The sequence below is a fragment of the Onthophagus taurus genome, chromosome 7 (genome assembly GCF_036711975.1).
Source record: "Onthophagus taurus isolate NC chromosome 7, IU_Otau_3.0, whole genome shotgun sequence".
Taxonomy (NCBI): domain Eukaryota; kingdom Metazoa; phylum Arthropoda; class Insecta; order Coleoptera; family Scarabaeidae; genus Onthophagus; species Onthophagus taurus.
The window spans coordinates 21,841,657-21,858,542 of NC_091972.1; the positions used below are offsets into that span (position 1 = coordinate 21,841,657).

A 16,886-nucleotide genomic window follows, 5' to 3' on the forward strand; every position below is an offset into this window, starting at 1 on the left:
TTGTAACTGTCTGGTGATAAAAAGATTAACGAATCTGACGATTTTCTGAGTACTTGAGTTGACAGATGTGATCATGGGGCAAACAGGATGGTTTTGTTTATGTAATTTTATGATTGAATACAGCATAGGAATTCTAGGATTCATCGGTGAGGTTCCTACCCTCAACTTTATACGACGAGGTAAATTTTTATGAATGTTTACAACCTTATAGACTCCTGACCATGGTCTACTAGGCCGAAACCGATAGAGTCGATTATAATATATTGTCGATATCAAATATATTGGAGTAAAAAACATTGTTTGCTTTTACAATCTATCATTAAAATATACCATTATGGATGAAAACCCATTTATCTATTATAAAAAATAATTGTAGTGGCCTCCAAGTTATTAGGACATACTCCAACAGAGTTGAACTTGGTCTACTGTTACTATGCGCATAGCTACTCGATCCTGAGTCTAATGACAAGTAAAAACCTGGAAAAGGTATTAACTTTTACAACTTAACTAAAAGAGGAGCTGATATAGTGGATAAACTTACAGAAAATAAGAGCAAATTAGAGAAAAAACTCTGTAATAGCTGGAAATCAACGGAACACTTTTGCCGATTATACTGCTATAATAGCTGGACATACCTAGATCACGAAGAAGCGGCAATATAATACCCGAACCAGATTAAAAGAGTCAAGAGGATCAAACCCTACGAGCTGGTGTAGTTTGCGTTAATGCAAAAGCAGAGTACACATTAATATTGATGTAATTAAGGTCGCTTGCGACTGAGCCTCAGCGGTAATAACTATCTGAGAAATTTAGCTTATCAAATTGCAGGGCTTCTGCCACATGCGATCTCGGCTTAATCACAAAGCGATCTGCAACTCATACTATTGTTAGAATGAATTTAAATCAAAAACATTGAATGTCATTTCTCTTATTTATAGAGAAACCCAGAAGTGTTTTTTAATAAATTGTTCACTTGATAATAATAAAAAATTATCTCATTATATCTATTAATATATTTTTATCTTATAAAAGGAACTACATGTTCCGAGAGTATAAAAACAACGTTTTGGTCCATTCCCTTCATAGTATACGGATCAATAAGTTTGAGTACCAAAAATTCACCCAGAGGTTTCTATGTTGCTCGTGTTTCATTCTTTCCTAAACAGGGAAATCCATTTTGAACATACTTTGTTTGAACATCTATCTTTTTCATCACAGATGAAAGCCATAATTGAATTCGGAATTTTTCTGCTTTATTCGGTAAATGTTGCGTAAACCTGCATCCGGCTTTAGTTAGGAAAAGTAGCTCATCTATTGTAATATTTGCAATAGGTTAATAACTGGCTGTTTTCAATAAACTGTTATTTTGTTATTTTTCAAACGTTGACTTCTATCATCTTTTTTGTCAAATCGAATAAATTTCAATACTTCCTTAACCCCTTAATGTACATTTTCTTTTGTCAAAAGTTGGTAAAAATATATCATTTTTTTTTATTGTTGATATGACGTAATAAATTTTGAAACCATACATACAGTTTTTGCACGAAAGTTATAAAAATATACAATAACTATAACTGCAAACTTTGTCCCGAATGAGACTCGGGCTCGCCATTTTCTCGCCATTTTTAGTTGACCGTGTCACACTCGGGCTTGCGCGTTAAGGGGTTAAATTCATTTCGACTCATTTTGCTGGTGATAAAGCTTGATCCCCAAATTTTTCGCTTCGTATGTTCTCTGTACGTACAGTATTTCAAGGAATGCCTTCAATGTTGCTTCTGTATGGATGCATTTTTTAACCAAAAATTGCGAGGCTTCTGATGCGGGTCAAAATAAACGTTGCACTTAGTAAGGAAAATGCACTAATTAATTTATCTTTCATGATACGTCTTTTTGCATATTCTGTGGGGCCGGATGTGGCTTTGAATATTTTGTGCAAGGATAATCTCCCAGAAGCTGAACCCTTCCTGAATTCTCTCCCGCTTGGTTCTATCTACGGCAATTTCATTTTGATTAGCTTGTACTACACTCTAAGTTTCCCTTTCAAATTCTGTTGCGTACACTCAAAATGTTCTCTGGCTCATTTTCTGAGGACCCATTTTCTTTGTCACTAATGCCACCATTACTGTTATCACTACACATTTCAATTTCTTTTACCACTATTCATACTCAGAGAATTAACTAACCTCTATATTCGAGTATTCCATTGATATCCTTTTCACTTTTTGTAATAATAATAATCTGGCTGTGAAATATTAGAAATCAGGTCTTGTTCCAACAACGTGCTCTATAAAATGACCGTGTGCAACGGAAAGCGCATCTCATATCACTATATTTCCGGTACAACAGTGTTTATGTTTTGACGTCAGACAAGATGTGACATAGAAAAAAGTTCACAACATGGCATCCATGAATGTATCTAAATATCTAATACACAATTTAAATAAACGAATACGGTTTGGTAAACAAATTATAGAAACTTTTTACACTTATACCAGTACCAGTCAATTTGACTACTACTGGTATAAGTAGCCATAATACAAAATTATATTTACTCTAAATGAATAAAACAAAATTAATGTTTATTTTATGATTCCTTTAGATATCCTTACAAAAGTCATTCTATATTTGCGGAGAAAAAGTAGCATGAAGCAGGAACTTTAAAATAAAAGTAATTAAGTTTACTGGTTTCCAAGTTATCTGCTTTTAATTGTTTCAAAGTATTTTTTTTCTTAAAGTTGACATTTAAAATCAATAACACAGTAACTATAGCAATCAGTAACGATAATAATCGATAACAATTACAATTAATTAATAACAATAGAATATATATTTCGAATTGAAGTCGTGGCACCTTGAATTTTTCGCCCCAGTTTCTCGATCGAATTAATTTTGAGTTTGTACACCATATCTTTCATTTGTGACCATATTGAAAAATCCAGTGGATTTAGATCGGGACTTCTCGGTTCATTTAAATAAATGCGCACAGGAAGACTAATTTGGTGGTGCACCGTCCAGCATAAACCAAATGTCTTCTTTTAGAGCGTCTGGTAGGTCTTGTAAAAGCTAGTGTAGATGATCTTCACGAAAACTTAACTAGACGTGCATTTAATTTGGGAGGGAATTCAAATGGACCAATGGAAAAATTGGATATTGCACCATATCAAATATTTACTTTAATATCGTGTTGAAAATGTCTTTCCCTCACAGCATGTGGAATCACGGAATTCCGTAAGTGATTGCTTTTCCAGTTCAAAACGCCCCGTCCTGTAAACATCGCTTAATCAGTGAACAGAATCTTGTCAAGAACATTTCATTTTCGCGTAATTTGTTTTGTAAAAAGTGAACATATTGTAGGCGTGCTGCATGATCTTGCTGTAATGAGTTTTGAACGGAAGTATAATGACATAGTCGGATTTGTTCTTTCTTTAAAACTCTACACACTGACGATTGGTTTATTCCGGTTTGCAATACTTAATCGGCGGGTACTTATAGATGGATTTTCTGTAACTCGAACCAGGATTTCTTCTTCTTCGTCGAAGATAGTCGCTCGACATTTTTTTTTGTCACTTTTTTTTGCTACTTTTAGGACGAAAAGACCCCGTTTCGCCAAGGCGATTGTACAGATTCCTAAATAATTTATGATTAGGTTGCCTTCGATTTGAATATAACTCCAAATATCTTCGGGCTGCAGCTAAACCATTAAAATTGGTTTGAACAAAACAACAAATCATATCTCCCATATGGCTATTAGAAAACTCATTATGTCGTGGCATTTTCAAATTGGTAATAACTCTTTTGTTGGTAAAGATGATTATTGCACGCGGAAATTAGAACAATGTTAATATAATAAATAAAAATTTTAGAAGCAAAAATACATTTAAACATTTAAAAGTAAATAATTCGAAAACCGATAGACGTAGACAATTTAAATAAGAGTACCTTTTTTATGTAAAATTGAGCAGTGTATATCTAGCACCCTCTACGAACAATCATAAAATAAGTTTCAAATTCGTATTTCTCATGCCCGAAAACATAAAACTACCACATTTTATGTTAATAGTACAACTTCAAAATTATCAAGAATTTTCGAAATATGAGTTTAAATTTCAACACCTTGTACGTCAAAAACCACCGACATCTGTATAAGAGACTAGAAGGAGGATTAAATCGTCATATTTTGGTGTCTAGTGTCTACGGTATTCGGATTTCCCATTGTGTCTGACTTACCATGTTCATATGAAATCGCATCTTTCCGGATAATAAAAACGATATAGTAAATAATGATGATTGGTTGAGGAAATAGAGTTAATTTCTTTTATGTTAGATTTCTTATAGAGTTCATGTATAAACTGACGACTTTTGATGCAATAATTTTAACCGAAGACGTTAAACTTCTGATTCATGTCGATTATTGAAAAGTGAAGTTTTAAACTTTCCCGGTCGCTCTTGAATACACATCCGTTTTCCAAAGGAATAAGCAATAATTCCCGAGGTTTAAGGGGAAAGACTTATCTGGAAAAATGAACCGTCCGCCAAGCTCCTCTGCACCTTACAGCACAGTTGTACTATAAAACTTGTGAGCTCAGCAAATTGCTCGCCCGTTCCTTCCTCGGTGTCTTTGATTTATACATCCTGGATGCGCTAAATATTCCGGAACTTTGGCCCGGGGTCGGGTATCGATGCTGAAATATGTGGAAATTTACATTTTCCTGATCTATTACCGTCGTAACATCACTTTGGAACTTTTTCTAATTGAAGTGGTTTCCACTTACGTACGTTATAGCTTGGACGCCAGAGGTATACCGTTGGAAAAGGCTTCTCATCTGGCAGCCAGTCAAGACGTCGGCGCCAGGTCTTACTTCATAGCCGATCACCCATCTAGAGCACGACTGAAAATACAAAACGTCACACTCGAAGACGAAGGAGTGTTTCGTTGCCGCGTGGATTTCCTCAACTCTCCAACAAGAAACTTCAAAGTCAACCTTACATTAGTAGGTTAGCGTATAATACACAAAAGAATTATAATATGCAGTTACCGTGTTTCATTGTATTTTTAGAGCTTTCGTCGACACCAAAGATATTCAGTGCCGAAGGTAAGCTGATAAAAACGGAAGCCGGTCCGTTTCTGGAAGGTCAAGAACTTTTCCTCTCGTGCCAGGTGGAAGGAGGTAAATGCGTTAGGATTCCCCCTGTTCTATCTAGTAACAAAATCGAACCCTCTTAGGTCGACCAAGACCGTCTTTGACCTGGTGGTTCAACGGATCGGTTCTGGACAACGTAGTCGATACTAAAAAGGGAGCTTACACCACTGTCAATCAACTTGTCATATCGAGACTACCTAGGGAGTACAAGGGCGGAAAGCTCGAATGTAGAGCCTCTTCGATGGACATTGCGGATGTGATCATTCGTGAAGTACCGCTAATAATATATCGTAAGAATTTTTAAAACGAAAGATTTACTATTACAATTTTGTTTTAATTTTTAACTTATAGTTTAGTTTATAAAATCGTGTGAGATAATTAAGTAATACAATATATTTTTAGTGCGTCCAAATAAAGTAAAAATTGTGACACCAAACGATTTGATGTCATCAGCAAAAACCCACACGTCCAAATGCGAGACATCTGGTTCTTATCCACCGGCAAAGCTGACGTGGATATTGAATGGAAGGACAATAAAAAGTTCAGTGCTGACGGTAAGTAGGTTTTTATCTTTTTAACAAACATAAAAAGCATATTTTAATCTTATTAAGTATGAAAAAGAAGCGACCTTCCAAATTTAATTATTTAAGTATGAAAGGGTACTTCGCCAGTTTCAAAAAATTACGTATGCAAATACATAAATCTTTTTTAGGAGGAAGAGAACGAGGCCTTTTCGAGTAGTATAGTGTCGTTGAGCGTTGAGGCCGAGGACGATGGCACAGAGCTCGTCTGCAGGGCGGACAACCCTAGATTCCCAGGAGGATCTCTGGAAGACCGAAGGCAAATACATGTTGCATGTAAGTGAGTTTTAGTTATCTAAATTTGGAAGATGTCTCTCGGCGATACGGGTGAGCCTACGTTCCTTTATAAATATTTATCATTTTCAATTCGTATCATCAAAGGATCTGTTGCCGTTGACACTTTTCCGGAGAAATGCAAAACGAATGCAAATTCGGGCCATATAACTCAGTGATGTGCGCCTCGCTGACCTACTGGTGACCTATACCGACAACAATGGGTTTGCAGAAACGTCTTCCCTCCTCCAAGACTCACGCAACACCTTCTATAGCCCATTTATGCGAATACATTATCCCGGTCTGGCGAAATTTATATCAGCACAAAGGGTATTTATCATGAATATTGGTCGATGAGAATTTCAATTACTTGCACAAACAGTGGATGTCGGTCAAGAGGACCGTGCCGAGTGAACCACTTTGATGCAGGAAATTGTTTACAATATCCGAATAGATATTTCGGTATATATTTATTATTATACGGCTGCAGTAAATGGACATCTACTACTACACCAATCAATAAAATTCTACGATCGACCACGATAAAAACGAGATGCGATTATAATTTGAGTAGTACCAGATGGACAATATTTGTATTAAAGTTACTAATTAATTTAATCCCTTTTTAAACTCTTTATGACACATCAATTTATTTATAGACCTTTTAATCGAGATATGGTAGCTTTTTATTTATTAAACGATCAATATTAATACTTTTATTTATTTTTCTTTAATCATTTATGTTTCAATTAACAAACAAAAACGTTTTACGATCGTCAACAGCAGCTAAAATAATTGAAATATATTAAAATATTAATACGAATTTAAACATTGATCATTTTCATTGGTCATGAAAAACGTTGAATTTAATTCCAAAATAATTATTTTCTCCTTACATATGTTTCAGTCTATGATAATTGTATCATATTTCAATACGATCGAATATTTTCATTAATTACCACAATTAAATAAAGATTTATCCTAATTAAGCCGAAATTTATAGTTACCACAACGTCAATCTGAAACTGATTAACACATTACTGTGCCTCGGCCGCAACCGACATCGACTTTAATTAGCTTTAATGTTTGTTGCTTCTGCACAACATATTTCAAACCTGCCTATGATTCACTTCTATCCGTGATATTCTTACTTCTGCACATATTTTCTTATACACTTGCCCATGCCGTTTAACTATAACATTTTGGTGCAGAGCAAAACAATTTATTTCTACCTACTCTCGATAATTTACTTCAACACTTAATGAGTTGTGTTATCAACGTGTTTTTCGATATTTATATCTGATATTTATAGTTAGGAATGATGTCGGGTGGGATGTGAAAAGCGGCAATAAAAAACGCTGCAAATACTCGCCAAATAGAATAGAATTTAATATATCTGCTAATTTATTTCTGTTCCTGATATTTAGATTCGTCACATATTTGGTTCTGCACTTGCCATTGACATTATTTTCGTCAATAACATTTTGGTGCATAGCTGCGTCTACACTCAACGATTTTATTTTTGCGCAACATATTTCGAATCCGCCGATGATACTTAGCAATCTGATGATTTATTGTTGTCCGTTATATATCTGCTTTTGCACATATTTTCTTCTGCACCTGCCCATGATATTGATTTTAACCATAATAATTTGGATTAAATAATTGGATAAAATAATATTTAGGAATAACAGCCAAAAATATCCTTAAGTAACTATACTATTTCTGCCCATAATATTTTAATTCTACGTATTATATTCATTACTGCAAATGACCAGGATATTACTTCTGTTCCTATTGTTCTTGTTCACATAATAATATGTTTCTCATTCATGAAATTTTGCTTCTACGCATAATACTTTGTTTCTGCCTATGATTCCGACTCTGCAAATGATGTTTACTTCTGCAAATAATGATAATATTGTTTCTGCTGCCCGATAATCTGCTTCTACGTTAATTGATTTACTTCTGGCCACAGCATTTTGCTTCTCAAAAGATGTCTGGTCATAAGATGACGTTTCTGCCTATATCTGTTTTTGCAAATGATCATGGTATTATTTCTATTATCCTATATACTACTTCTATTTGAGATGATTTACTTCTGAGATGATCATGGTGTTGTTTCTGCTACCCAATGCTTTTATTTGGGATGATTTTCTTCTGCCCATAACATTTTGCTTCTTTGCATAAGACTTCGTTTCTACCTATGACATCTGCTTCTGCAAATGATCATGGTATAGTTTCTGCTACCCCATATATTGCTTCTACGTTAGGCGATTGACTTCTGGCTACAATATTTTGCTTGTGTGCGCAATACTTTGTTTATAATTATGATATCTCGTTATTGCGTAATGTTTTTCTGTACCTGCTTATGATGGTTTCCGTTTGTAAAGATGAAGATGTGTTGCATGCGCATAATATATGTCCATAATGCATGTCCTAATATATGTTTGTTTACTTAGGTGTGTTTCGCATGTTAGAGCAAGTGGCTATTGAATTTAAAAATCTATCACTTTTTTTAACATCCATCGTTATTTCGTACCTCGTAAAGTAATCTCATATGATTTTGATGATATGCTTTAATACTCCATCGCTTTTAGAATTGTGTGCAAATTATTGTTTCTGAGGTCATTAATAAAAACGATTCTCAACATTTCTCGCTTATAACAAGGTTCAATCGCTTTATAATTGTTCAATTTCAAAATCAAATTATACGATTGATATATTTTGCTGTTGGCTCTAACGAATGAGTGGAAAAATGAGTGGGGGGGTTTTTGCGTTTAATATTTCGCCGCTTTTAAAAAGAAATACTTTTATTGACAAATAAACTCTGGGCACTATAAATAACTATCGTGACTTGTAACATTATCTGGTGGAATTAATGCTGTGGGATAGTAGTTAAAACGGTAATCGAGAGCAAAACATTAAAATTTGCCGTTCGATCGACAACACACCAAAACTCATCAAAGGTAATGTGATAAGGGTTCATCATTCCTCGTACTAGGGTATAATAATATGCGACTAGGCCAATTATGAAATTACGCGCTCCAGTTGCAGTTTGATCTGTCATTACGCAAAGGTCCTTTTGCGGGTGTACACTGACCACACTTCCTCCTGTCGGACACCCTTCGAACTGGATGTAATGGAGCTTTGAGGCGGGCAATCTGAGCATTCGACCGTGTATTTGGAAACCTCCCGTTTCTACCGGGAGCTTCTATCGTCTCAAGGCTGGGGATTTCATGCCGCCCTCTCTCAGAATTCAATTAGAGTAAGTTCGACCCATAGGATTGTTTGATACCCAGACCGGGTCGACTGTTCTGCGGCTTAGCGGGATGTTTACCGAATTTGGCATCAATTACAAGCTTTTCGCAATTGTTTCCGAATCGCCTTGGGATAAAACAAGACGTTTGAGATAATGAGATAATAGGATAGCATAATTTATTACAAAATTTATCGATCAATAATAACAATTTTCTTTATTAGTTGAAACGTAACAAATTTATTTTTCGTGGGGAAAAACCACAACCAACTGGATTAAAGGATTTTCTGGTAGAACGCAGCTCGGTTTTTTGCATGAAAGGTTGTGAATGTTCTCGAATGGAACCGTAAAGCGTGAAAAAGTAAAAGATCACCAACCGGGGTTTCATGTAAATCGAATTGCATGAAACGGACCGTGACTGTGAGTAAAATATGGGATGCACAAATCAGCTTTGAACAATTGGCCTAATTGAAATCTGCAGTAAATAGCGCGCTGGACCAATCTGCGGAAACTGGCCAATTTAACTAATTGACCGGGTCGACCTACATTTATCATAAATTTTCATTCGCGGCGCCAGCTGTAAGACCAAAGCCGACCGACGTCGTATAATATCCACTCTGACATGGTGGGAATGCTGCTAAAGTTTCTTTTTTCATTTACAGATTCTCCGAAAGTCGCTGTAAAGATGCATGGTGATGTTACGTCAACTATCAAAGAAGGCTCAAGCATTGATCTGTTATGCAGTACAAAGTCTAAACCAGCTGCACATAATTACAATTGGTATTATAATGTGAGTATATTAATAAATATTTCAATATTTACAATTGTACATGTGGTATATATAAATTAAGCGACCCTTTAATACTTACGTCGCATTTGGTTAGAAATGTACCGAGGAGAAGTGTATTTACATAAACAAACCCTTAATTGAACTGCGTGGAGGAACAAAATGTGCAATTGTTATTCAGGCTGGTGGAGGATGTATTTTTTACTTTTTTCCCCGGAACGATCGCCCCAATTCCCTTTAATGTATGCGTGGGGGTGCAAAATCGCGCAACCGTCCAATATAAATAAAAATCGAAGAAAATATGTAAATTTTTCGTTTTCGAATAGGATCATATATATAATTCTTTGTTTTTATTAAATGTATATCTTGGACAAGAAAATGAAATGCCAAAAAGTATTTGAAAATTTGAGAATTATAATGATAATAAAAGATGGCAAGAACATTCTATTATGATATCAGAATTGTCGTGTTATTGGAAAATAGGGATTAGCGGAGGACGTTAGGTCGATATACCATAGTACAGCAGTTTGCAGAACTTGCAACAATTACCTCGACCGACTTCCACATTGCTTACACTTCTGCCCGATACAATGGTATTAGTTTGTGGAATAACCGCACGGCGGCTCGTGCTCACAGGATCTACTTCGCACAGCGGAGAACGGGCTAATCACTTTACCGGATTCGCAATAAAGCCGCATTAAACCTTCGAAAGTCCGTTAGGCGTCGGGGTGTACGTAACGAACACAAATTGTATTAAAATACTCGAGATGTGATCCCTCCCCGAATTCCATATTTGCACGAATGCAGACGGAGGCCGACGGTAAAGCTTTCAGTGATGAAAGGGCGGCATGTCGACGGATCACGACTACCAAGCAAGGGGGGACTTTGAATGCACTTCCCGGTTAAATTCTTCTCAGAGGAAATCAAATATAGACGTTACACCTCAAACACGAATACGAGATGCGTCCTTCATCCCGTTCGCCCGACGGAATGAAGCGATAAAGACATCACATACACCGCATTGCACCATTACTTACTTTCCATTAATAGTCACATTTTTTGCAATACTGAAATCGATTTATGTGTCTATAACTGCTAAGATATAGGGAATGTACTGAATTTTTTTTAATCCAAGTTAATGATCAAAGAATTTGTTATGAAATACTTCTAATCCCTACGAAGTTTTTATATTGATCCGGTTACCGATCCTTCGGAGCGAATAACCTTTGATTATCGTTAATCACGTGCAGTGGACATACGAAACCATAGGTTGGAACACGCAAAAAACGCTCTTTGCAACTGTGTCACGTGGGATACACTCGAGTCGAGACTGTAACCCATTGCTCATAATTCTCGACAGTGGGAGTCCATAACGGAATAGTATCATTGGGCGGCACCTCGGGGAGATGGATCCGAGCCAGAACTAGAAATCATTGGTTGCAAAAACTAACAGAGTTTAAACTGATAACCTACTAACTTTATGCAAAAAGGATTACTAACAATAAGTGTAACGTATAAATACTCTTATTTCAATCAATGACCTTTATGATAAAAACTTGGTTTTATTAGGCAGCGTTTTTTAAATATTTGATTCTCGTCTGTGAAATGTTTTTTACCTTACTAGGGGATCATATGGTGACCAGTTTCAGGTTGATATAATATTAATCAGTGAGCCTCAACTTCAGTACCACATTTTCTAAAACTTACGTACTTTAGAATATTACCTTACATTAGAATGTTAACCTGGTTTCGGAAACATAATAACTTTTGCTACCTGTCAAAGTCTGGGAACATATCTCATCTCTCAGTACATCACCTTAACTAATAAATGGATTTTCTTGGAATATCTTGTAATAGCTCTCTTGATATGAGATCATATTCTGGTCATATCCAGTACCTACTCTGAAGTTGGATCAAAGTTAGTAATATAAACATCATCCAAAGATTTCAAAATATAGTACTGAGGAACATCGTTGATGGTTCTTACGCAACAGACTCCATTAGGTCCTCGCTATGGTAGTTGTGGTTGAAATAAATTACATGTCACAAACTCGGCTTCATTTGAATTCACGGATATCAGAAGGAAGCGTAACAATTTATAGAATAGAATAGAATAAACTTTATTGTGCCAATGCCAGGGCTTACACTCGTAATATACAAAAATCAGTACAGTTCAACACACTAACTATGACTTAAATTACATAGTAACACTGCTACTTAGATATTCATCGACTGAGTAGAACGCATTTCTTAGCAAAAACTCCCTCATAACATTTAAAAATTTATTTTTCTAGAGTGTTCTAATTTCCGAGGGCAATTTATTATATAAGACCTGAGCAGTATATCTATAGCTTTTTTGCGTTCCACTCAGTCGACAAAGGTCAACATAAATATTTCCGCAGTATTATTTTTTCAGCTGTCTGAAGACGTGACGGCAATCATCTCTATAGCTCAGCTTTGAAATGACCCTCAAAGCTCTGCGCTTTAGACCAAATATGTGGGAGCTAGCTGTGCTTCCCCCCATGCAATTATACAATAACTTATAATCTTATAATCTGGCTACCTCAGCAGACACCGAAACAACCAATCTGCAATGATATTCACAACAGCATCCTTGGTACTCCGACCAGAGCGGAAACCAAATTGATCTTCATGAAGCATATTGTTTGACTCAACATGCGTCATTATTTGCCTGAACATTGCACGTTCAAATATTTTGGATAGTGGTGGGAGTATACTGATGGGTCGATAATTGGAACAGTCATTTTTATCGCCTCGCTTGAAAACAGGAACAACGGACGCAACCTTTAAGGCATCAGGAAATATGCAAGAAGATAATGTATTGTTGACCAATGTAGTTAAAGGTTTCACAAATAGGCTTATATTGCATTTAATCGCGTATGTTGGAACACCGTAAACGTCTCGAGTCCCACTAGACTTTAAACTCTGGAGGAGACCTCTAATCTCACATTCCGATACCTGCGCAAACGGAAACGCAGGAACATAGTTAAAGTCTGTACGGCACACATCCGAAGAAGAAACAGCCAGAGGACAAAGCCGAGAAACAATGTTATTGGCCTCATTCACAAAGAAATTGTTGTTCCACTGTATTTTGTTTGTTTCCATTTGGTCTATTAAAATTTATAACCGATCAAGTTGCTCTAGATTTATTTCTTGACTGTTCGATAACGTAGTTTGCAGCTTTACGTTTAGCATCAGCCAACCTTGCAGCATAACAACCGGTGATATGGTACTAACGGAGGAATCCTTGATTATTTTTTATGACCTTACAACGGCAAAATATCAGTGATGATTCAGGACAATCTAGTTCGCTATCGTGCTATTTTGACTATTTTGGGCAAGAATTAAATAAACTTGACATGATATGCGGAATAAAATTGATCTCTTGAGGAGGAAGTTAGGTAACCATGTGTTATCATGAAATAGGGCCACCGTGCGTATGCGATTTAACGCCGTTAAATTTCTTTTTATAGGATTGTTGGTCTATATCAACAAATGAACAACATTAATATTGAACAATAATGTACTAAATGTAACTGGAATTCATGTAGTTATCAGCTGATGATGTGCTTTCAGTGACAAAACAAAGCTGTAATCAAAATTCATTAAAGGTACTTTAATTTTGTTGGCGGAACCTATATATATATAAACTTATAAAAATAATATTTTTTAAATCCAACAAATGGAAATATTAAAATAAGCTTTATTATGTTTTATTGTTAGTATATATACTTGAGCTCATTTTTGAGTGTTTGCAAAACCTGCGTTACCATCATTATTACCTGGCACAATCCGACAATAAAAATTGTGTAATTGGCGTTAAATTCTGTTTAAATTTAACTCGTTAAATCAAGCTCTATTGTTTGTGTTAAAATTTGATTGTCTGCCGAATAATAATAATTATGATTATTTTGATATGAAATATTTCCAAAAAATTTTTTGAACCCCAGCATCTACCTTTAACCCCGAAATAAGCTATCTCGTGAAAAATTGATGGATTTCATTGGAGCTCTTCATCTTCTAAATTACAGCAAATTTAGCGACTCTGTGATGGTATTTAGTTCTGAATTTTATAATTATAAATTTGTTACAAAATATGGATTATTTTTAATGTAATATTGATGTTGTTTTATTAAACGTTTAAAATGGTATAGCAATATAGTCGATTATTATCTCTGTTACGAAACTTCAACAGTAAATAGTTGTGTTTAAACTTGGAACATCCCGATGGCGGAAACTTTTTGGAAAGTTCCATTGTTGAACATTCAGGGAGCGGCTGCAGCAGCTCAAACCGAATACGCCCTCGTTCCGCTGTCGATTTGTTTGCACGTTACACAGTCGAAACTGGTAGAGGAGAATCTCTGACGTGTCAGATAAAGGTGAAGATACCGCGCAATCCGCACGTCCCTGTAAGCCTCCCGAAAGCTCAAAGCGAGCAGCAACGACAGGATAGCCAGAATGCACTCGTCAATCGATGGTGCGAGAAGTTAGCAAACGCGATCCTGCCAAACGGTGACACTAATGCTACCTAGAACGATTACGCCCTCCTGACTTTGCTAATCCTACTCGTTTCCGAGATAATTTGGACGGATACCGATTCGCAGTAATCCAGAAGGTAATATTGAAAGTAATACCGGGATTACGCCATAACTGTATTAATCTATTAAGTTTCGACAAAATTTCGATTTCAAGTACGTAATTCTGTTGTTTTCTTTTGCTTCTCTGGTAATCGGCCCGAATAATGGGAGAGCAATCAAGCATAACAAGGAAGTAAACTCCGGACTCCTAATTGAACACGCAATTAGAAGATCACCCGGTACCTATTTACCTGTTTATTAATTAGCTATTGTTCAATGGAGTGTACGTGCTTTTGAGTTCGGAGGGTGGAAAGTTTCTCGATAATTAGCATTGGGGTGGTAAGTAAAGAAACGGAAGTTTGCTTTTGAAGATTTTACCTTCACAATGGACGTTTTCATCAGAAGAAAATAAGTCAACGGTATCCGGAACGAAGTAAACGCATTTTCATTTCGCCTCGCAATATCGCGGCGCTGGTTCCATTTTATAAACGCAATAAAATCGCAACCGTCTGCGGCGTTATTGTGAATTTCCCGGCAGTCCTCTGCGTAAACATCTTATGTGCCGTTTTATGGTACGCCGTCACGGCGATATTTACATTCTGCAAGGTTTACAACGGCTGAGCGAAGAGCGAAAATGTGTTCGCCTCTGGGCGGTTTACTTTAATATGTGAAATTTTCAATTAAACCTGTACACGCACAAATATTTTTTTTAACTTTTCTTTTGTTAACCCTTGCTTAATTGAATTCAGTTTTAAGTACAAGGTTTGTGGTGACTAATTATGCTTGCTGTGGCGCGATAGGATAGGGTGTCTCTTAAAGAACTTAAAGAAATTCGTTTTCTGAAAAAGCAAAAAAATGAATTCCGTAAAAAGCTTAATGAAGGAACATCTGGCTTCGATTGAACAAGAATAGTAAGGTTCTTACTGGAGAGATCAGCGCCTGGATCCTTCGTCATGCAGTTAATTAAGTTTGCAGGGTCTCAATTCGAGAGGAAGCTAATTTATCCAAACGGTACCGCAGAACAAAATAATCCTGTAAGAACTGCGGGAAACGGAGATAAATTTAAATAATTACTGTAAGTGCAGTTGCCGACGGTCGCGCTGTTTTTATCGTTACCCACTAACCTTTTCCTGCCTCACCAATTCTTTTGGTTCCCAGACGTTAAAATACAGCCCAATCTTTTAATTCGTTATTCTTGTACAAGCTTATTCCATTCTATAAAAATATATATAATTTAAAAAAGTATATAACTTAGATTTCAATATCTTAAAATGTCACCATTCTACCGTTTTTAATCTCTTTCCTTGTATTTTTCTTCCAGGGTCACTTGGTGCGTTACAACCTGACTGCCGGTTTCCTCCCAGTGGACGACAAACTAACACTTAGGAATATTAAAAAGGCTGCTGCCGGAGAGTATTCCTGTTCAGCGACGAATACGGAGGGTGAAACCTATAGCCCGCCTTTCCACCTGGGAGTGCAATGCAAGTACCGATTTCTTATTCCACTCCTCGTAGAAATTTGACTGCGATGCGCTATATTGAACTGCTTGAAATTTCCGCACCTGCGACAAATTTTCACGTTTTAGTTGGATATACATGTCCGATTTAACTCTTTCGAATTTCGTATTACCTTTATATTTCTCGTATATCACACACTTAGATTGCAAATTAGATGTAAAAACTATTCAACAATATTTGAATTGTAGAGGGTGATATAAACAGTCAGACATAACTCGTAAACGATGTATTTAATTATCAAGATCTATACGTCATTCGATTCGCCATAGTTTCTTGTATCGAAATTACAAAATGCCCGATCCCACTTAATAATGCCTTTAATAATAATAATAATGCCTTTTTTTATTTAATTATAATAATTGAAATCATTACATTATCTATAACTTAACAATGAAAGGATACAGGGCGTAGTTAAGGACCTAAGTCCTTCTCTTCCACTCAAGCCTGTTTTATACACAAATACAAACCAAAAAAAAACACAAAATTAATAATCAAATGAAAAAAAAAAGCAAATATATATACATTCTTAAAAATAAAACCAAAAGGCAAAGAGTTATAAACTAAAAATAACTAAAGAAAACTAATCTATAATACGGAAAAACAAAACAAAATATTCCGTTTTCTATTTTTCTATATATCTATTTTTATTGTTTTCTATGTATCTTACATAAAAATTGTAATTATAATGCTCACTCATCATAACGAAGTCTGTTCACTGAATAATACATAT

At 35.8% G+C, this 16,886-nt stretch overlaps 1 protein-coding gene across 5 annotated transcripts in view; it reads left to right on the forward strand.

Annotated features, from left to right (window-relative positions):
- The window catches only part of LOC111415945 (motor axon guidance molcule sidestep), a 73,038-nt gene that overhangs the window by 32,509 nt on the left and 23,643 nt on the right, over positions 1 to 16,886 (forward strand). For all 5 annotated transcript variants that reach the window (XR_002706462.2, XM_023047844.2, XM_023047846.2 and 2 more), the window contains exons 3-9: positions 4,784 to 4,995; positions 5,058 to 5,168; positions 5,225 to 5,431; positions 5,544 to 5,695; positions 5,854 to 5,998; positions 9,917 to 10,044; positions 15,961 to 16,120. Coding sequence is in view for 4 of the 5 variants with exons in the window: in XM_023047844.2 (XP_022903612.2) it covers positions 4,784 to 4,995; positions 5,058 to 5,168; positions 5,225 to 5,431; positions 5,544 to 5,695; positions 5,854 to 5,998; positions 9,917 to 10,044; positions 15,961 to 16,120 (1,115 nt within the window). In the remaining variant the exon portion in view is untranslated. The remainder of the gene's footprint in view (positions 1 to 4,783; positions 4,996 to 5,057; positions 5,169 to 5,224; positions 5,432 to 5,543; positions 5,696 to 5,853; positions 5,999 to 9,916; positions 10,045 to 15,960; positions 16,121 to 16,886) is intronic.